A 22,144-nucleotide genomic window follows, 5' to 3' on the forward strand; every position below is an offset into this window, starting at 1 on the left:
GTATAACGTGGTTATGTGATGATGGATGATGACTGATCAGGTTGTGTGCTTACGGTGCCGGCTACATTGGCTGTTTTTTTGCTTCAGTAAGATGCCGAAATGTATTGTCGTCCTAACTTGTAGATCGTTTTTCAAAACCCAAGCTATGTGTTGTTTCAGCCAATTTTGGGAATCACAATCTCAGAGTTTGCATCCGGAGTCACAGAGGACCAATTTTGGTTCAATCACATTAGCTACATGATGCTTCTAGTTTTTCATCTAATTAAACCCTGACAAAGATAGGCTTTTTGCCATCTTACAAGTTACATTAGGCTTTAAAGAGCTCCTCGAAAGGTACTCAAAAGATTTAAAGCCTATTAGATGACATTAATATTTGATGACATGGGACAGGAAATCCCTCTCTGGCTTCTGGTTGTGATAAACCCTTAAGTGGATTTTTAAAGGGGAAGTCCAGATGTCAGTAGTAGGTTTTGTGGGGTGTGTCACGCTATTTGACTTAAGACAATGGTTTCCAGCAGCTATTTGAAATGATATGTCTAATCTGAAAAACCTTTCCCAATCAGCTGTCAAGTGGGAACCCTGTGTACGAGAACTTTTATAGACAGGTAAAACACATTTTATAGTTTGGTTATTACATAGGCTAGTCATATCTACATAGATTGAGGAGAATTCAACTTCTTTATTGTTCAATGGCCGCATTAGACAACACTAAACACATTCAACAGTATAGTGGAGGTGTAGATAGATTCATGTTAACAGTTTGATTTGCTGTGTGGTTTTTGCAAGGTGGACCCAGGAAACACAGGGAGAGTAGGGCCCACGGAAGCTGCGTTGTTCCTGAAGAAATCGGGTCTTCCTGATGTCACTTTGGGAAAGGTGGGTACTGTGTAGTGCTGCTGGCCACTGAAAGCTTTGGGTAGTGGCATACCCAAGGGAACAGTCTCTGACACTTTAGACTGATAAACTGCTCTGAAAGCAGCAGACAGTGACCAGCAGGAAATCATGTTTATTCGAGTGTCTATGTCATCGAGGGGTAATACGACCATTTACATACATGCACGCATGCCTCAGTACCCCCAGAGGAATACTACTGGAAAAGATGACCACATCTTACGTCATTGCCTGGTCTGATCAGATCAATGTCTTTTATATATCAGAACCTTTAGGGAGTGCACTTGTTTCAGCTCCATTTGTACCCAGATTTTGTATTGTTACCTTTTGTTTGTCATACTAGCTCTGCTTTGATCCACATTTATGCAGCCTGTCTCAGCTGGTTAACTGGGACCTTTATGCAGATTGCTTGTTATTTCGTTTGTACACATTCCCTAATGATTATTGCACATTGAGGCTTTAGTTGATGTTTTCTAAGTTAGGCCTAATCCTCTTGTTTGTGTTTGTCTCCCCTCAGATCTGGGATTTGGCAGACCCAGATGGGAAAGGGTTCTTGGACAAACAGGTAGAAAATGAATAATTTCCTCTATGCGTGCGATGCCTTTGATACTGGGACCCTTGAGGGGAATTGAGCTGCTATTTGTACACCCATAAACAATGCCGTTGTCCCATCTTCTTTTATAGGGGTTCTATGTAGCGCTGCGGTTGGTGGCCTGTGCGCAGAGTGGACAAGACGTCAGCCTCTCAAGTTTGAACCTCACTATCCCTCCCCCCAAATTTGTGAGTACAATTCTAACTACACACAGGTTTCATGATAGTTTTATGTTGAGGGAATTTATGCTAGGAACACAAGTATTTAGCTACACCCTCAATAACATCTGCTAAACCTGTGTATGCGACCAATAGCATTTGATTTGATTTGATTGATATGTTTGGTTGGGAGATTGTGAAGTAAGTGTTAAAGTTGAAGGTTGTTTTTTGGTTGTTGTGGTACAGAAGGACACTAGCAGCCCATCTCTCAGCACATCATCCGTCTCTAGTGAACCCCACTGGGCTGTGAGGGTGAGTCATGTAGAATTGACCCTGGACCATGTGTTTGTTTGATGAGAGCATACTAAAATGAGTTTTTGTACATTAGAAAAAGTATATTTTATTGTGCAAAAACACAGAACAAAATTCAGAGAATCATGAGTTTACCGTTGCTTATCAATGGCTTATTGTTATTTTGGTTCATTTCCTATTCCAGCCTGAAGAAAAGGGTAAATTCGACGGCATATTTGAAAGCCTTGCACCAGTCAGTGGACTCCTCTCTGGTGACAAAGTAAAACCAGTTCTAACCAACTCAAAACTACCTCTGGACGTGTTAGGAAAGGTTTGGGATCTCAGTGACATTGATAAAGATGGACATCTGGATCGAGAGGAGTTTGCGGTGGTAAGGTTTACTCCAGTATATTGTGGAATGAATAGATCTGAATAAACAAATGTTTCACGGCTCATATTTGCCTGTGTATGAGATAGTAACGTCTTTTATCACTAGTAATGAGTGTAACTTCCATCCTCATCTTTTCCTTCTGTTCTCCAGGCCATGCACCTGGTCTACCGGGCCTTGGAGAAGGAACCGGTCCCCTCTGTTCTCCCCTCGTCTCTCATCCCTCCAAACAAGAGAAAGAAGTCATTGGTGGGCTCCCTTCCTGGCATGGTGCCCATGTTGCCCGCCAGCCCCCCGCCCCCCAAGGACAGCCTGCGCTCCACCCCTTCCCACGGTAGCATGAACTCCCTCAACAGCGCCGGCAGTCTCTCTCCCAAACATTCTCTAAAATCTGCACAGGTAAACACACACATACGTTGAGCAAACTATCTTGATTGGCAACAAAGCAATCGGTTAACTTATTAGTGTGTAATGTGTTTTAACATATGTCATTTCCCTCCCCTTGAACGTCAGCACTCAGTGAACTGGGTAGTCCCGGTGACAGACAGAGGGCGCTTTGACGACATCTTCCTGAAGACAGACTTGGATGTAGATGGCTTTGTCAGCGGCATGGAAGTCAAGGACATCTTCATGCACTCGGGGCTGCCCCAGAATCTGCTGGCACACATATGGTAGGAGAGACGGACTGATGCCACCTGATTACCGGACTGAAGTCGACTGTATTACTCATGTTGTTGTTATTGTGTGTCCAGGGCCCTGGCAGACACCAGGCAGATGGGGAAGCTGACGCGAGAGCAGTTTTCTCTGGCCATGCACTTCATCCAGCAGAAAGTCAGCAAAGGCATTGACCCTCCTCAGGCCCTGACCCCTGACATGATCCCCCCTTCAGAGAGGGGCACTCCCGTGCCAGTGTGTACCACTCCCTCCCATGTATGCATGCACGCATCACACACCTGCACAAGAACACACACACACACACAGAGAGCTTTTATGTGAATTTTCAGAACTTTTTGGGGAGTAAACATGTATTTCCATTCCAAATCCTATTTTCCCTAACCCTTAACCTAATCAAAAACCCCAAACCCCTGACACTAACCTTAACCCTAAACTTAACCATTAAGCCTAACCTAACATTTGAACAAATACAGAACACGGATTATTATTGTTTTTCTACCTTGTCGGGACATTTTGGTCCTGATAATGTAGGAAAACACACACACACTTTCTATTTTTGTGCGGAGACACACTTAAAGTGCTTGTAATTCCACTTTGTGACGAAGGTTATTAGGTTTACCACTTCAATTGTTGGAAGCATATATAGAGTACAACTTCCTTTCTGTTCATACACTTTGAGACAAATGACAGTTTAGGGAGATCTAAGCGTGTGTTAATGTCTGGGATTGACACTGTGTCTCATGGCTAGGAATCATTCTTGTGTTCAGTAGTAGATCTTCATCCCTTGTCTCTATCCACAGAGTATGTCTGGGTATATGACTCCCGTGGGCTCTGAGGTGGCTGCTCTGTCTGAGATGAGGCGGGTGAGTCCCATATTTAGCTTGTTGAAAATGAGTTGGAATTTTGGCACTGCTTACAGGTGCTTGGTTTCAAAGAGGGAAGGGACAATACAGTTGTAGGATCTTCAGTTGATCACCCTGTTGCAGGAGAACTTGCAATGCAGGACATTTACAACTTGTAGTGTATTTGAGGTTTTAAAAAGGCTTCTGAACTTTGGAATTTCCACTTTGGAATTTCGGACTTGATTTTGCCTTACGAAAAATGTATCGACCCCTACAAAAAGGTCCAATAATTATAATCCCACATAATAATTCACAATTCCTGTTGCTGCAGGATTATTATCCTGCTGTAGCACATGGCTCAAATTAAGATCCTACATCTGAGACACTTTGATAACAAAGACATGTGCTTAGGCAGCCGGGGAGTGTTATATAACTACAGTATTGTGTTGTGGAGAGAGTATCTTCTTGATGGACAATAACTATTAATTGATTGATTTGGTGTGAAATTATATTTATGTGGTTTGTATGTGGTTTGCAACCTGGAGCTCTGTGAAGTGATGTGCTTTGTGTGTTTGGAGGCTCCTAAACCTCTCTTTCTGTGACTGCGTTGATTGCTTCTCTAGTCTGGTGCTTAGACCCTACCAAGAGCTTACCGCACACTGTTTTCTTCTTTACCCTAACCTAAACGCTGCTGAATGCCGCTTTCTGGGTTATATCTCTGTATCAGCAAATAATGTTCAAGTTCTGGGTAGGTAACTGACGAAAACCCGACAAATGCTTTCGATGGCTCGCTAGACAGAAACCCAAAGAGATGCAAAGCATTTGTGAGAACTCAGTGACTGTGAACGGTGGTGTGACTTGACCTCCTGAGTTTTCTGACCGTGGCGGCGGTGAACAACTCCCCTCGGGCCTTTTTCGCCCCGTCGCCCCGTCCCTCTGTGGTGCTTCCTTCCCTGTTGTCGCCGTCTCTTTACCATGGTTTGGTCTGGATGGTTTGGTGTCGTGGCAACTCTGGCTCTCTCTCAGGTCAGCTGAAGAATGGGGCTCACTTTCTTTCTCTTCTTCTCTGTCTCTTTCTGTCCGTCCCTCCACAGGACAGCTCCAGTTCTGTGGGGTCAGGGTCAGAGTTCACTGGAATCAAGGAGCTGGACGACATCAGTCAAGAGATCGCTCAGCTGCAGAGGTAATTCACAACACTGGGAGATATGAAATGTGTCATTTTCTTTCAAAGTGATCACAAAATAGTTTTGATTGAATTTATTCACTGTTGTTTGTGCCTTGTTTGTGCTACTGACAAAGATGTAGCAAATCCAGAATCTTAAAACACAATATCACAGAAAGTCTTAAAGGATGTGGTTTTCCAGATGTCTAGTCATTTTTCTTTGTCATATCTATTATATCACCCTGTATGAGTTCCACCTTTCATTTCCTTGTTCGTCAATCATCACTCAACGACTTGATTAAGTCAGTGCAGTTTTAGTAATAGTTTAACCAAAATGGAATAAACAGAGCAACTATACTCTTGCGTTTTTTTATAAATATATTGACTCCCTCACACTCTCTCTCCCTCACACACTCTCTCTCCCTCCCTCACACTCGCTACCTCCCTCACACACTCTCTCCCTCCCTCACACACTCTCCCTCCCTCACACACTCTCACCCTCACACACTCTCTCTCTCCCTCCCTCACACTCTCTCCCTCACACACTCTCCCTCCCTCACACACTCTCCCTCACACACTCTCTCCCTCCTCACCCTCTCCCTCACACACTCTCTCCCTCCCTCACCACATTCTCTCCTCCCCTCATACTCCTCTCTCCCACCCTCCATCACACATTCTCTCCCCCTCACACACTCTCTCCCTCACACACTCTCACTTTCTCACACTTTCTCTCTCTCCCTCACACTCTCTCTCTCCCTCACACTCTCACACTCTCTCCCTCACACATTCTCTCCCTCACACTCACTCTCCTTCCCTCACACTCCCTCATTCACAATTTCTCCATCCCTCACACACTCTCTCCCTCCCTCCCTCACACTCTCTCTTCCTCCTCACACACTCTCTGTCTCCTTCACACACTCTCTCCCTCCCTCATACACTCTCCTTCTCTTACACACTCTTTCCCTCCCTCACATACTCTCCCTCCCTCACACACTCTCTTCTTCCCTCACATACTCTCTCCCTCCCTCACACACTTTCTCTCTCTCCCTCACACACTCTCCTGTCTCCCTCCCTCCCTCTGTCTCCACAACACACTCCCTCCCTCCCTCCCTCTCTCCCTCACACACACTCTCTCTCTCCCTCACACACACTCTTTCCCACCCTCACACACACCCTCTGTCTCCCTCACACACACTCCCTCCGTCTCCCTTATAAACACACACACTCCATTCTCTCTCTCCCAGGAACAACATACACACTGCTCCCAACTTTAAAAATGTAGGGTTACCAAGCAGAATGTAAGGAACACCAGAAAGAGATCTATTTGTCATATGGTTTAGTCTTGTATGAATCCTACCTTTTGAAGCAGAGCTCATGAGTAGCAAACCCTCTTCCTTTCTTTCTGTGCCAATCAAATGACCTGTTGGCAAGTTACCAGGTTGTTAGCTAGCCAGGTAACATGACCGCACAACGTTGTTTGTTATCAAAAGAAATAATACATGGCCTGGGATTAGTTTAAAACGGCCTGTGAAGTGATATCAAAATGCTCGCCCAGTCGCAGAGGATGAAGAAGAGGAATCTTTAGTAAGAGGAGTCATATTCTTTTTGAACCGTTTGAGCTGCATCCCCGCTCGCCACCACGCCAAAATGATATTTTAAAATCTGATGGAGGAACAGATGTGCAGGGAGAGGGGACGCAGAGAAGCAGGTGAGTGATGGCTGGAAGGGGATGAGGCTGGCTGATTACAGTTGCCACACGTGATATGCGCATGAACGTGAAGTAGACGTTATTGAACCTGCGCATACAAGAGACGAGTTGCTGTTGCTTACATTTTTTTAAAGAGAATTTGTCAACAAAACGGACTTTATAAGCATTTTATAACAGGCACACGCGGGTTCTTTAGATCTGTATGGCCGAGAAATGGTAGTCTCATATGAAACGGGGTTCTAAAACGTTTTACATAAGTATCATGGCGTTTTTGTACCGTGATATTACCGTGGTACCGGTATACCGTGCAATACTAGTAGATGCTGCATATGGAACACAGTAGAATAGGTGATCAAATTGACACTTAGAAGGAGAAGAATGGTAACAGCCGGGTGTGGATGAGTCCTTCCCTCTCAACCTCATCCCACCTCATCCCCACTCCAACCCTTTTTTAAAATGTGTGTATTTGATCAATCTTTTGTTTTCACCACTTACTCTTCATGCTGCGTCAGCACTCTTGCTTTTACACACTGGAGTGCGCTCAGGTAACCCTCTCTTGGCTGTCCCAGTCTGTCCTTTTTCTCTTGTCGTCATTTTGTGTCTGGAGGGAGAGAGGGATGAGGAAGAGGGAGGTGGAGGAGGGCTGGCTTTTTCTACCCTGTGGCGCTGTGTGTTGATGGGGTTGTTTTCCTCTCCCTCAGGGAGAAGTATACATTGGAGCAGGACATCAGAGAGACAGAGGAGGCCATCAGACACAAGTCCTCGGAGGTGCAGGTGAGCAGGCGTACCATTTCCTCATGAAACAAGTTCTTTTTTTTCTTTTTTGACACAGCATGTGTTTTTTAATGCCGTATACTGCTACTCTAAATGGAACGAGGTAGTGCAGCACCGTGTTCAGAGTTCCCTTCTCTTTTCCCAGATTGTCATTGTTGTGCTGATTACATGTGTGTCTGCGTGTTCGTCAGGAGATGCAGAACGACCTGGACAGAGAGACGTGCAGCTTGCAGGAGCTGGAGGCCCAGAAGCAGGAGGCCCAGGAGCGGCTGGAGGAGATGGACCAGCAGAAGGCCAAGCTGGAGGACATGCTCAACGACGTCCGGATCAAGTGCAATGAGGAGTCCCAAATGGTGAGAGTAAGGGATAATGGGAAGCAGAGGGGTTTGACAGTGGTCTGGTTGTAATCATGGAAGCAATATAGCTATCATGCTTGTAAACAAATTATAGATTTCAAAAAACACATTTGATAAATAATGTTTTGTTGTTACATTTAACTGCCGAAAATGCTGTTATAGAGGCCATTTCCTTAGTAGTTGACGTCAGAGGTCAGCATGTGGGAGAAGTGGGTGCTCAGGATGATAGACGAGTTTCCCACTAGTAATTACCAGTTTGAGGGCCGTTCCTGAGGATTTCTCCCAGTCGTATGTGGTAAATTCCCACTTCCATGTCACTGCCTCCTTCAATACCAGATGCGCACTAGTGACTCTCATAAAGGGGGTACATCTCCCGCTCTGGGGTAATGTGATGGGATGTCACTGTTAATAAGTAAGCGCAACACAGGGTGCTAATTCATTTGAAACTCGGTCTTTGGCTTGCTGATATAGAGCGGCTACTACCTGTTTGCTGAACAGGGTGCAAGAGGGAAGTTCGAGCACTTTCATAAGGAACCAACTATCATCAACCACAGAGAATAGGCACATATCTATGGCCAAAAACCAAAGACTGTACAAAATATAAACATAGCCTAGCTATCGCTCTTGTAATTTCTTTGGCCCGGTCAGAATCAGCTGCTGAGGGCTGCATGAATGCAGAGGGGAGACGTTGTTGTGTTGTTGTGTTATCTTAGCGTTTCCTGCTTGCTACGGCATACTGGGACGATGTCGATGTAAACGTGTCAACATATTTGAGATGTTGGCAGCTGCTTAGGCTATTGTCATTGAGCGTGGCGTCATGCCGTTAATGTGTTATCCACAACTCTCTGTCCATCGCCGTTGGAACCTACAGGGAAGCCATACTGTTCCCAAACGAAGATTTCAACTATGATAGAGGATCCTCCAATTCTGGTTTATCGCCATCGTACAGAACTATTCTGAACAAAAATATAAACGCAGCATGGGAAGTGTTGGTCCCATTTATCATGAGCTGAAATAAAAGATCCCAGAAAATGTTAATACGCACAAAAAGCTTATTTCTCTCAAATTTTGTGCACAACGCCCTTTTATTGGGGAAAAAATGATTCTGGTTGGCTGGGCCTGGCTCCCAAGTGGGTAGGCCTATACCCTCCCAGGTCCACCCATGGCTGCGCCCCTGCCCAGTCATGTGAAATCCATAGATTAGAGCCTAATTTATTTATTTCTATTGACTGATTTCCTTATATGAACTGTAACTCAGTCAGATCTGTGAAATTGTTGCATGTTGCGGTTCTATTTTTGTTCAGTAGTCGTTCCCGGCTTCGACCTCACAAAAGAACAGTTTGAAATGCCCCAATTAAGAGTTGAATTTTGATTACAATGTTCACATCGGCTCTATTTGTTTGAACGGAATAGCCCGAGAGAAAGAATTCAGCTCAGATTTACTCAGGAGGCATAGCCTACAATGCAGTGTAGACATAGCCTGTAGGCCTAGTGTTTTATATGTTTATGTGTTGTACCGTTACACCCCTACAGCCTTCACTGTCAATCTGGTAGGCATCGCTTTCTTTTTTCCTCGCTGTCTCTCCCACTGTCTCTTGCTGTCAATCTCTTTCTCTACCCCAGATTTCATCCCTGCAGAATCAGATCCACTCCCAGGAGACTGACCTGCAGAGCCAAGAAGAGGAGCTGAGTCGGGCCAAGGCAGACCTGAACCAGCTGCAGCTGGAGGAGAGCCAGCTGGAACAGAGCCTAACGGCTGGCAAGTTCCAACTGGAGACCATCATCAAGTCCCTCAAAGCCACCCAGGACGAGATCAACCAGGTGAGAGAGAACCAGGTAGAGGGAGAGGAGAGGCAACAGACCCCAGTCAGATATGCAGAAGTCCCAGACACAGTGATGTCTTGTTGCGGTTAGGGTTAAGTACAACGACTCATCACACCTGATTCACACTATAAGGCGTTTGATATTGTTTTGTCACATTGTCCATTCCAGCATGGTTCCAGCACAGCTATGGTGGATGCATAACCAAGCCAGCCCCATTCAGCTCGGCATGGCTCGGTTTTGTTCTATAGTGAGTGTGAATCAGGCTAATGTGTCTGGGATGTGAGAGGACCTGTTGCAAGACACTTCCTAGCGTGACCACCAGGGGGAGTTTTTGTGTCACGAATTGACGAACTTGACCAGATTCAATATGTGCTTGGTCTTCCCTTCTGGGAGAAATTCATCACAGACTGGGAAATTAAGAAGTACTTAATAGATTTTCAGTGAAATTCTAGTGAAGTTGTTTTTAAAGTGCATGTCATCATAGTTAACCCCTTATTTGGAGATATCTGCCCTCCGTCAGATTTGGGTGTGGCAGTTTCAGTATCAAATGTACTACCTCCGCTTTCTGCACCACACTAATCATCATATCTGACATGACTTCCACAGCCCCAGCCCACACTTCAGTTCTCACATCACGCCCCCACATCACCCTGAGAAAGGATGCTGAGACACAGATGGCTGTGTTCTCTTTTATAGGTGAGGGGGGGCGTCCCTTACGTTACGTTGAGGAAAGTGAGAGAAAATCCACTCCGATCTACTCTCATTATGAACAAATAGCAGCGCTTAGCTACTTCCATACCCTGCAGCGCCAAATCACTTTGACTAATATCCTCATTCATCACTCTTCTCTCATTGAATTCAAACCATACTGAGATTACAGTATTGTAGTCCAAGACCACCATCTGTGAGGAGCTATGGGGAATACCCGCAATCAGCTGTAGCCACTGCAATGTGAACGGAACCATGTGACGCCTGCACTGAGACTCCTCCCAGGGTGCCCTGCATGCACGAGGCCATATTTTGAGAGGGTTTCTCTTCACAAATGACTGGTCCCATTCAGGCCTTGTCGGAGCCGTGCGTACTGTCTTATGAAACACCGCGGTCAAAAGGCCATCGAGTGGGTCGTAGAGCCAAGCCGGTTGATCATTTCCTCGACGATCACCTGCAATAATATGCACTCACTCTCCGTTCCCTAGAAAATCTATTAGGCCACTATATTGAACGGAAAGAGATCCTTTTGGGATGGTGGCTCATTTTGATGGAATCTCTCAAAGACACATTCAAATGAAAGTCATCACAACCTGATGTACAAACACATGCGTTCACATATAACTGTTGTTCCCCTAACAGCCCTAATATCCTCTGTTGAAAGAAACCCGACATGAACCTACTGTGTTGTGCTGCGCTGTTCCTCCAGGCTCGCAGTAAGCTGTCTCAGATCCACGACAGCCAGCAGGAGATGAATAAGAGCATTGAGCAGTACAACAGCAACCTGAACGGGACCCACGGAGGCAGCATGACCAACCTGGCTGACATGAGCGAGGGATTCCACGACCGTGAGAATGGAGGTTTCGGAGCCATGGTGAGGAGACCACATTGCTCAGGAGGTTAAACTCTGGGCCCTGTAACTACGACCCAGAGTTTGTCCTAAGCATGTAGAGGTAATACACTACATGGCCAAAGGTATGTGGACACCTGCTCGTCTAACATCTCATTCCAAAATCATGGGCATTAATATGGAGTTGGTGTCCCCCTTTGCTGCTATAACAGCCTCCACTCTACTGGGAGGGCTTTCCACTAGATGTTGGAACATTGCTGCTGGGACTTCCATTCGGCCAAAAGAGCATTAGGGAGGTCGGGCACTGATGTTGGGTGATTAGGCCTGGCTCGCAGTCAGTGTTCCAATTCATCCCAAAGGTGTTCGATGGGGTTGAGGTCAGGGCTCAATGGCGGCAAGCTCTACACCACTCCAGCCGACGCTTGGCATTGCGCCTGATGATCTTAGGCTTGTGTGCGGCTGCTCGGCCATGGAAACCCATTTCATGAAGCTCCCGACGAACAGTTCTTGTGTTGACGTTGCTTCCAGGGGAAGTTTGGAACTCAATAGTGTTGCAACCGAGCACAGAGGACGTTTACCCGTTGCTCGCTTCAGCACTCGGGGGTCCCGTTTTGTGAGCTTGTGTGGCCTACCATTTCGCGGCTGAGCCGTTGTTGCTCCTAGACGTTTCCACTTCATAATAACAGCACTTATAGTTGACCGGGGCAGCTCTAGCAGGGCATAAATTTTACAAACTGACTTGTTGTGAAGGTAGCATCCTATGTCGGTGCCACGTTGAACGTCACTGAGCTTTTCAGTACGGGCCATTCTACTGCCAATGTTTGTCAATGGAGATTGAATGCCTGTGTGCTCGATTTTATACACCTGTCAGTAATGAGTGTGGCTGAAATAGCCAAATCCAGTCATTTGAAGGGAGTGTCCACATACAATTGAGGTTGAATGCTTGGTGTCTAGTGGAGAACTGGTTCAACCTAGAAAGGCAGTACTCTGCTGAACACATCTGGTACATTTGGACTTGAACAATGGATGGCAACTAAGGTGTAGTGCATTTCAGCCACATCTGCAGATCATGGTAACATGATGATTCATTGTCGGCTGCTGGCCTGGGTGTGAAATTGACCTGTGTGTCACCGGAGATGATCAGATAAAGAGAAGAGATAAGTGGAATATGCTAAACCTTTGCCTGTAAAGAAAAGAGGTATCATTTCCCTTGTTTAGTGTCAGAAATGTTCCGTTCAAACGAGCGGCTCCGGGGCATGCAGAATCTTAAGTGGTTTATATTAATCCCATAGTTTGGTTATATCTTATTTAATGTAATTATCTTGGCTTAAATACTCTTGCACGCTGTTATTTTACCTGGCAGCCCTCTGTTATTCCGTCTTAAGCTTTATTACTTGTGCGTTTTGAAAGGGCTCGAACACTTAGCGCTTATTCTTGGCCCTAATTCTGGGCAGCGTTGGATGTCATGGCGGAGTGAATACAGGGATCACGGTCAGGCCTCTTATTGAAACGAGGAGAAGTCCTGCTAATGAAACATAACAAGTTAGCGTTTTCATAGCCAGGGCTCGCCTGGCACGTGAAGGCAGGTTTTCTAGAGAAACCCGACACCCTGAAGAATGTGGGCCCTAACAGATGGTTGTTTCCTACCGACTCTTGGGGGCTTTTTCATTGGGACCAGCTGAGTGCAGTGGGGCGCAGCAGATACAGAATGGGTAAATTGCAGAAGAATGAAAATTCCCTTTGTGTTATTAAAGTGAAACTCAAGCCCGGGGCGCTCTCTGGTCTAGTCAAGTCTGGAAGCAGCAACAGTGGAGGCTTTTCTTCAGGCACACATTCCTCTCTCGTCGAGGTCTCTGTTAGTGTTGTTGAACTCACATTCCTCCTCTTGAACCTGAGTGGGCCCTTATTGAAATATGAAGTATTTTGATTTGATAGCTGTCGTGTTTGACAGCTCGGCAAGACTTATCGGCCGACTGAATAAACAATGGAGTCGACGTGCGTTGGTTTTTCTCCTTAATGTCTGTCTGAGGGGAAAATGGTTGGAGATGGTGGCACCGTTTTAAGTGTAAATAAACCAAGGCTCTCCAGAACCAAACAGACAGATATGTTTTTCCCACATTCTCAGGAGGATCCGTTTAAGGTGAAGACATCTGGGTTCTGTAGCGTCCCTCAGGAGATGCACACAGACCCCTTCCACTCCGAAGACCCCTTCAAGACAGACCCGTTCAAAGGTGCCGATTCTCTCTCCTCTCCCTCTCCTCTCCCTTTCCTGTCCTTCTCTTTCAACCGCCTCTGCAATCGCTCATCTCTCCCCGTTATCCCTCCGTCCTCTCCTCCTCTCCTCAGATAGTCCTGCTTGAGTTTCCTCTCCTCCTCGCTCAAATGTTCCCACAGGGCTCCCATCCTCCCTATCCCGACATGATTTGTAGTTTCACCAGAAGCAATGTGGACTCCTCTGCAGCTTGGCTAAGACGTTGTTTTTGCAGTTCTGCCTTTGTTTGCCTTAAGTGTGCTCTATAATTTGTTTTTGATCCTTCTGTGTTTAGATACCCCCTTCCAACGTTTTAGGTTTTGTCCTCTGTGCCATAGCCTCTGATTGTTTTCTCCCCCTCCCCCTCGTCCCCCATCTCAACTCCTCTCCTGTAGGTGACCCCTTCCAAAACGACCCTTTTGCAAAGCAGCCATCACTACCAGCGGCTGCAGGTATTTATTTATTCATAACCAGAAAGAGCCATACACAATTAAACTTATACATGGACTTCCATACAATGCCATCCTCCTGTTAAGTTGATGACATTCTGGAAAAACAGGGTCCAACCGGGCTTGCTTCACCGTCCCACTTCTCTCTCTTTGAAATATACAACATACATTCCATGGAAAATATCTGCTGGCTGTTGAATGTTATCTTAATGGTGATTGCCAAGTGTCTGTAGACACTTCTTGCATTTGTCTGGCGTAATGGAGAATGGCTACGTTCTCAATGTTGACAATAGCAAAGCCAAGGACAGTTGAACACACAGCACTTTTAAAACTGATTAAAAGAATATGCATCATTTCCAAACAGTTTCCTTACCAACAATAAATGGAACTGTCATAAGGGGAATTAACATTGAACATAGTGACTAGCTGGATGATATGATTCCTACTGAAGAGGTTAACCAAATTGGACTCGCATTATCTCAGCTACTACATGACTTACGGTCCGGATGCTCCAGTCTACAGTGAACCTAATTCACATCGCGTCCCTATGCGAAGGATAGGGTACCGTCAGACTAGCCTATGTGAAGGGAAGGTCAAGTCTGATCCACAGCCTGCTACACTGAGCTGTCCTAGATCTCTCTCACCACCCAGACCCCTTTGGGGGGGACCCATTCAAAGAGACGGACCCCTTCAAGGCTTCGTCGGAAGACTTCTTCAGGAACACCACCGTCAAGGCAGACCCCTTCAGCACCCCCGACCCCTTCAGTAAAAGTGCCACGCTCCCCACCAAGGTACTGTGGCACTTTCTGACCCTTGGAATGTGTTTGTATATATTTATATTAAACTCAGTTTCTAAATGGGTGTATATGTATGTAACTGTTTCTTTCTGCTTGTTCTTGAAGACTAGCCACTTTACAACCAGCGCAGACCCTTTCATATCCATTAGCCCAAAATCCACCAGAGGCCCAGGACCAGGTACTTGCTCAAATGTCTTTCTCCTATTCTTCTACCCCCCCCCCCCCCCCTCATCTCCCTTTCTCAGGCATGACTTGTAAAAGTCTGATTTTTGTATTCAGAGAGAAGGGGTTGTTTCAGTTGCACAATGCATTTGTTTTCTTTTCACACCTTTTTTGGCCAAGCCTGCTGTTTTGACTATATCGGCCTATAGGCCTGTGGGCTGGTGAGCTGTCTTAACAGCAGAGCAGGTGTCAAATAGCTGTGAAAAGAGTTCCCATGTTTAGCATCCGTTTTCAATCATTGAATCCTTGTTTTTCTCACATTTTTAGGCCTAGTGTAGGTCTCAGTAAAAAAAAAAATCTCCCATAATGCCAGGAAGTGTGGTGGTTAACAACTATCAGTGTTCAAAGACATCAATGCCTCAGATAGAATTTGTATGGATAAGATGGGTCAAATGATGACCCTGAACGGTTTTAAGATTGGGAAACAGTTGAGGTTCTTGTGTGATGTTATATATATATTTTTTTACGAAGGTTCCCATTCTAAGCAGCACATGGATCACTTAAAATTCACTTGAAATAGTCCCAGTAAAAACAGGAGATGCGTTGTGGCTTGGGCCCAGAGGATGGCTTGTGGTATCTGAAATAGCCCAGAGGCCTTGGACAAGGCAATCTGTAACTGTGTAAGTGTGTAAGTACTGTAGCTTAGAGAGGCCTTGGACAGGGCAATCTGTAACTGTGTAAGGGTGGAAATACTGTAGCCTAGAGAGGCCTTGGACAGGGCAATCTGCAACTGTGTAAGGGTGGAAATACTGTAGCCTAGAGAGGCCTTGGACAGGGCAATCTGCAACTGTGTAAATGTGTAGGTCCCATTCTCAATCAACTCTTCATTTCTACCGGGTGGCACAAGAAAGTCCTCTCTTTATTTTCCCTAGGAAATTGCTGTAGTCCATATAAACACATTACGCCATGCAGTATTGAAGTCCCATAGCCATGCTAGAACACTGGGTTGACTGTGGCAGTTGGATGTTTGGGCTCCCGAGTGGCGCAGCGGTCTAAGGCACTGCGTCTCAGTGTACGAGGCACACTACTTCCATTCCAGGCTGTATCACATCCAGATGTGATTGGGAGTCCCATAGGGCAGCGCACAATTGGCCCAGCATCGGCCGGGTTAGAATTTGTTCTTAACTGACTTGCCTAGTTAAATAACGTTTAAATGTAAAAACAATGTACATGTAAAAATGTTTGTAGGATCAGGTTTTCATGTTTGTTTGCCTATTACAATTATGAGCTGAGAGAAAAGGTGTCACGCCAACTACTTCAAATGATCTCTTTTTTTCACCAGCTCATTTTGTCTATCCTATTTTCAAGCTTCTCCTTTTTCTTGACTGAAACTGTACAGGGTTTATATACACTCAGGAGTCAAACAGTGAAACCTTGATGCAACAGTGTGCCAACCTTAGAGCAATGACTCTGGAAGCACAGCTCATATCAGTCATGTATCATGGAGAATCCTTTTGAATATTTGTGTATTTGTTCTCGATAACCTACACATCCTTGAATGTTTCATGTTGACATTTTCTCAGATCTCTTTGGCACGCTCGACCCCTTTGGAAGCAGTACTGCCTTTGGAAGCAGTAACAGCTCATTTGGCAGTAACAGTGGGTTCGCAGACTTCAGCCAAATGTCAAAGGTCAGAGACCCGATGGAAGGAAGAGGAGGCTTTCCAGAATACCAGCAGGTACTTCTACCAAGGACTATGAACTGTATAGCATCTATTCGTTCAGTAGACTGCATATTTCCTACCCAGGGGTGCACAAAGAACCGTTTGTGTATTTTTTTCTAATTTCCTGATTCATCGTCTTCAATGCACATACATCAGTCTTGATATGAGTTGGCACTTGACAGTTGTGAAATGTCTGTCTGTCTCTCCCTCTCTCTCCCACCGTCCTTTCCTCCCCCTCTCCAGTCTGGGTTCGTGGACGACCCCTTCAGTAGGAAGCAGGACGGCCCAGCTCTGCCGCCCAAGAAGAGCATTCCACCCAGACCCAAACCACCCAGTGGTGAGTAAGGCCTGAGGGAAAACAGGGAGAAGTGGAGGGGGGAGTAAGTGGGAGAATAGAGATGGAGAGTGATTGTACAAGAAAGAGAGAGACAGAGAGACGAAGAGAATTGTTGTGCCACAGAGAGACAGAGAACGAGAAACAGAGAGAGGGAAAGGAGACATTTTTTTTAATGAGGGGGAGGTAGTGTGTTAACCAAGGACATATAATGCCACCAACCTAGGTTTCACTATGAATAATACAACGCTCTGCACCACTGGGTGATTCAGCTACCACTTTCACTGTGCCATGTCATCATATAGATTAATTTACTATTTTACATGAATTATTGTAGCAGCATTACTCTTTGCAATATAGGTCCGTTTCATTTTACAGATGTAGGATCTTAATTTGAGCCAGTTTGCTACAGCAGAAAAATAATCCTGCAGCAACAGAAATTTGAATTATTATGTGGATTATAATGAAAGGGAATGGAAACACTAGGCTTTAGAACACCAGCTACAGTGGGGCAAAAAAGTATTTAGTCAGCCACCAATTGTGCAAGTTCTCCCACTTAAAAAGATGAGAGAGGCCTGTAATTTTCATCATAGGTACACTTCAACTATGACAGACAAAATGAGAATAAATCATCCAGAAAATCACATTGTAGGATTTTTTATGAATTTATTTGCAAATTATGGTGGAAAATAAGTATTTGGTCACCTACAAACAAGCAAGATTTCTTGGCTCTCACAGACCTGTAACTTCTTCTTTAAGAGGCTCCTCTGTCCTCCACTCGTTACCTGTATTAATGGCACCTGTTTGAACTTGTTATCAGTATAAAAGACACCTGTCCACAACCTCAAACAGTCACACTTTTAATCCACTATGGCCAAGACCAAAGAGCTGTCAAAGGACACCAGAAACAAAATTGTAGACCTGCACCAGGCTGGGAAGACTGAATCTGCAATAGGTAAGCAGCTTGGTTTGAAGAAATCAACTGTGGGAGCAATTATTAGGAAATGGAAGACATACAAGACCACTGATAATCTCCCTCGATCTGGGGCTCCACGCAAGTCTCACTCCGTGGGGTCAAAATGATCACAAGAACGGTGAGCAAAATCCCAGAACCACACGGGGGGACCTAGTGAATGACCTGCAGAGAGCTGGGACCAAAGTAACAAAGCCTACCATCAGTAACACACTACGCCGCCAGGGACTCAAATCCTGCAGTGCCAGACGTGTCCCCCTGCTTAAGCCAGTACATGTCCAGGCCCGTCTGAAGTTTGCTAGAGCATTTGGATGATCCAGAAGAAGATTGGGAGAATGTCATATGGTCAGATGAAACCAAAATAGAACTTTTTGGTAAAACTCAACTCGTCGTGTTTGGAGACAAAGAATGCTGAGTTGCATCCAAAGAACACCATACCTACTGTGAAGCATGGGGTGGAAACATCATGCTTTGGGGCTGTTTTTCTGCAAAGGGACCAGGACGACTGATCCGTGTAAAGGAAAGAATGAATGGGGCCATGTATCGTGAGATTTTGAGTGAAAACCTCCTTCCATCAGCAAGGGCATTGAAGATGAAACGTGGCTGCGTCTTTCAGCATGACAATGATCCAAACACACCGCCCGGGCAACGAAGGAGTGGCTTCGTAAGAAGCATTTCAAGGTCCTGGAGTGGCCTAGCCAGTCTCCAGATCTCAACCCCATAGAAAATCTTTGGAGGGAGTTGAAGTCCGTGTTGCCCAGCAACAGCCCCAAAACATCACTGCTCTAGAGGAGATCTGCATGGAGGAATGGGCCAAAATACCAGCAACAGTGTGTGAAAACCTTGTGAAGACTTACAGAAAACGTTTGACCTCTGTCATTGCCAACAAAGGGTATATAACAAAGTATTGAGAAACTTTTGTTATTGACCAAATACTTATTTTCCACCATAATTTGCAAATAAATTCATTAAAAATCTACAATGTGATTTTCAGGATTTTTTTTGATGAAAAAAATGATTTTGATGAAAATTACAGGCCTCTCTCATCTTTTTAAGTGGGAGAACTTGCACAATTGGTGGCTGACTAAATACTTTTTTGCCCACTGTAACTGTAACTTGCCATATTGGCATTGTTGCATCATCGGTAGGAGAGTTTTAGAATTTCTGAATTTACTGAGACGATCGCCTCTGCATACATTATGAGCATACTTTGCAGGTTTCAAACCATATACATGTATGAAAACATGGTACATATTTTGAAAGATAAGAAACGGCCCTTTCAAATGATATGACATTCAATAGAACCACATCAATCAATCAAATCGTAATCAGTCAAGAAAAAACACCTGTGAAGATGTGTATCATAAACTTTTTTTTTTGTAACGTGTACGCTAAGAATTGGAAGGCAAGTACAGGGAGGGATTTAAAAAAAAAAAAAAAAAAAAAAGGTTGAACATGTAAAAAACAAGAAACACGAGTAGTGTACAGACATGAAACCTACAGACAGAAACAGAGTCAATAACGCCTGAGGAAAGAACCAACGAGAGTGACAGATACAGGGGAGGTAATCAGGAAAGTGATGGAGTCCATGAGTGTCATGATGAGTGTCATGAGGCACAGGTGCACGTAATGATGGTGGCAGGTGTGCGTAATGCTGAGACAGCTGGCGACGTCGAGCACCGGAGTGGGGGAGTGGGTGTAACCGTGACATTTTTCTCAAACAACTGCCATTTACACAACTTCCTAATGAAGATAGTGAAAAACTTAGACCATATTGAGTTTTCCTTATTTTATAAGGATTGATCATCTGAGTTACAGCCATTTTAGTCATCGGAAGTATTCGGAAGTATTCTTCCGAATTCTATGGAATGTTCTGTGATCGGACGCTTTCAATAACAATAACTTTATTGAAAGAATAAGGTTAGGGTAATACATTGTCTCATTCAAGCCTGAAAAAGGTGCAAGTTACATCATACTCTCACATTCCACTAGGCCTATAGCCTAATACACAAAGAGTCAAGATGGGAACAAATTAAAAGCATGCAAGGAAGGGGAAATGACCAGTGACACTCTGATCTACTTGGTGAAGACTAAGAGACCCATTACTAGTACTTACAGTTGAAGTCGGAGGTTTACATACACCTTAGCCAAATACATTTAAACTCCGTTTAAACTCAATTCCTTACATTTAATCCTAGTAAAAATTCTCTGTGTTGGGTCAGTTAGGATCACCACTTTATTTTAAGAATGTGAAATGTCAGAATAATAGTAGAGAGAATGATTTATTTCAGCTTTTATTTCTTTCATCACATTCCCAGTAGGTCAGAAGTTTACATACACTCAATTAGTATTTGGTAGCATTGCCTTTAAATTGTTTAACTTGGATCAAATGTTTCGGGTAGCCTTCCACAAGCTTCCCACAATAAGTTGGATGAATTTTGGCCCATTCTTCCTGACAGAGCTGGTGTAACTGAGTCAGGTTTGTAGGCCTCCTTGCTCACACACACTTTTTCAGTTCTGCCAACAAATGTTCTATAGGATTGAGGTCAGGGCTTTGTGATGGCCACTCCAATACCTTGACTTTGTTGTACTTAGGCCATTTTGCCACAACTTTGGAAGAATGCTTGGGGTCATTGTCCATTTGGAAGACCCATTTGAGACCAAGCATTAACTTCCTGACTGATGTCTTGAAATGTTGCTTCTATATATCCACATAATTGTGCTTCCTTGTGATGCCATCTATTTTGTGACGTGCACCAGTCCCTCCTGCAGCGAAGCACCCCTACAACATGATGCTGCCACTCCCGTGCTTCACGGTTGGGATGGTGTTCTTCGGCTTGCAAGCATCCCCCTTTTTACTCCATACGTAACGATGGTCATTATGGCCAAACAGTTCTATTTTTGTTTAATCAGATCAGAGGACATTTCTCCAAAAAGTATGATCTTTGTCCCCATGTGCAGTTGCGAACCGTAGTCTGGCTTTTTTATGGCGGTTTTGGAGCAGTGGCTTCTTCCTTGCTGAGCGGCCTTTCAGGTTATGTCGATATAGGACTCGTTTTACTGTGGATATAGATACTTTTGTACCTGTTTCCTCCAGAATCTTCACAAGGTCCTTTGCTGTTGTTCTGGGATTGATTTGCACTTTTTGCACCAAAGTACGTTCATCTCTAGGAGACAGAACACGTCTCCTTCCTGTGTGGTATGACGGCTGCGTGGTCTCATGGTGTTTATACTTACTTACTATTGTTTGTACAGATGAACGTGGTACCTTCAGGCGTTTGGAAATTGCTCCCAAGGATGAACCAGACTTGTGGAGATCTACACATTTTTTTCTGAGGTCTTGGCTGATTTCTTTTGATTTTCCCATGATGTCAAGCAAAGAGGCACTGAGTTTTAAGGAAAGCCTTGAAATACATCCACAGGTACACACCTCCAATTGACTCAAATTATGTCAATTAGCCTATCAGAAGCTTCTAAAGCCACTGACATCCTGCAAGACAGGAATGTCAGTGTTCTGCCATGGCCAGCGAAGAGCCCGGAACTCAATCCCATTGAGCACGTTTGGGACCTGTTGGATCGGAGGGTGAGGGTGAGGGTTAGGGCCATTCCCCTCAGAAATGTCCGGGAACTTGCAGGTGCCTTGGTGGAAGTGTGGGGTAACATCTCACAGCAAGAACTGGCAAATCTGGTGCAGTCCACGAGGAGGAGATGCACTGCAGTTCTTAATGCAGCTGGTGGCCACACCAGATACTGACTGTTACTTTTGATTTTGTCTCTCCCTTTGTTCAGGGACACATTATTCCATTTCTGTTAGTCACATGTCTGTGGAACTTGTTCAGTTTATGTCTCAGTTGTTGAATCTTGTTATGTTCATTCAAATATTTACACATGTTAAGTTTGCTGGAAATTATCGCAGTTGACTGTGAGAGGACACTTCTTTTTTTTGCTGAGTTTATGTGTCATGTGAGGATGAGGGTGTGATTTCCCCGCAGCCCTGTTTGCAGCCTCAGCAGCATGTTCTCCAGTCTCTCCAGCCCCTGTCTATCCTTGCCACCGTGGTGGCAGCTATTGACTGCCTGGTGCACAGGAGACATGTCTATAATGTCAATCTTCTCAAAAAGGTCTGAGCACTGACAGTCCACCACAGTGTCCTGCAAACAGAGACAGAGAGAGGGAGAGTATTTAAAATATCAAATTTATAGGCCTATTAGTACATAACAATAATACATCATTGAC

General features: G+C 44.8%; 1 protein-coding gene across 8 annotated transcripts in view; it reads left to right on the forward strand.

Annotated features, from left to right (window-relative positions):
- The window catches only part of LOC111975575 (epidermal growth factor receptor substrate 15-like 1), a 34,225-nt gene that overhangs the window by 638 nt on the left and 11,443 nt on the right, over nucleotides 1-22,144 (forward strand). For 7 of the 8 annotated variants that reach the window (XR_011481150.1, XM_024003955.2, XM_024003950.2 and 4 more), the window contains exons 2-22: nucleotides 564-605; nucleotides 787-876; nucleotides 1,409-1,456; nucleotides 1,576-1,671; nucleotides 1,888-1,953; nucleotides 2,138-2,323; nucleotides 2,474-2,719; nucleotides 2,834-2,991; nucleotides 3,073-3,250; nucleotides 3,796-3,858; nucleotides 4,932-5,020; nucleotides 7,409-7,481; nucleotides 7,673-7,834; nucleotides 9,461-9,658; nucleotides 11,079-11,243; nucleotides 13,345-13,450; nucleotides 13,866-13,922; nucleotides 14,553-14,710; nucleotides 14,822-14,894; nucleotides 16,462-16,616; nucleotides 16,845-16,938. Coding sequence is in view for 7 of the 8 variants with exons in the window: in XM_024003955.2 (XP_023859723.1) it covers nucleotides 564-605; nucleotides 787-876; nucleotides 1,409-1,456; nucleotides 1,576-1,671; nucleotides 1,888-1,953; nucleotides 2,138-2,323; nucleotides 2,474-2,719; nucleotides 2,834-2,991; nucleotides 3,073-3,250; nucleotides 3,796-3,858; nucleotides 4,932-5,020; nucleotides 7,409-7,481; nucleotides 7,673-7,834; nucleotides 9,461-9,658; nucleotides 11,079-11,243; nucleotides 13,345-13,450; nucleotides 13,866-13,922; nucleotides 14,553-14,710; nucleotides 14,822-14,894; nucleotides 16,462-16,616; nucleotides 16,845-16,938 (2,503 nt within the window). In the remaining variant the exon portion in view is untranslated. The remainder of the gene's footprint in view (nucleotides 1-563; nucleotides 606-786; nucleotides 877-1,408; nucleotides 1,457-1,575; nucleotides 1,672-1,887; nucleotides 1,954-2,137; nucleotides 2,324-2,473; nucleotides 2,720-2,833; nucleotides 2,992-3,072; nucleotides 3,251-3,795; nucleotides 3,859-4,931; nucleotides 5,021-7,408; nucleotides 7,482-7,672; nucleotides 7,835-9,460; nucleotides 9,659-11,078; nucleotides 11,244-13,344; nucleotides 13,451-13,865; nucleotides 13,923-14,552; nucleotides 14,711-14,821; nucleotides 14,895-16,461; nucleotides 16,617-16,844; nucleotides 16,939-22,144) is intronic. The other variant, XM_024003952.2, reaches the window with a different exon arrangement.

This window comes from Salvelinus sp. IW2-2015, linkage group LG16, assembly GCF_002910315.2.
Source record: "Salvelinus sp. IW2-2015 linkage group LG16, ASM291031v2, whole genome shotgun sequence".
Lineage (NCBI taxonomy): Eukaryota > Metazoa > Chordata > Actinopteri > Salmoniformes > Salmonidae > Salvelinus > Salvelinus sp. IW2-2015.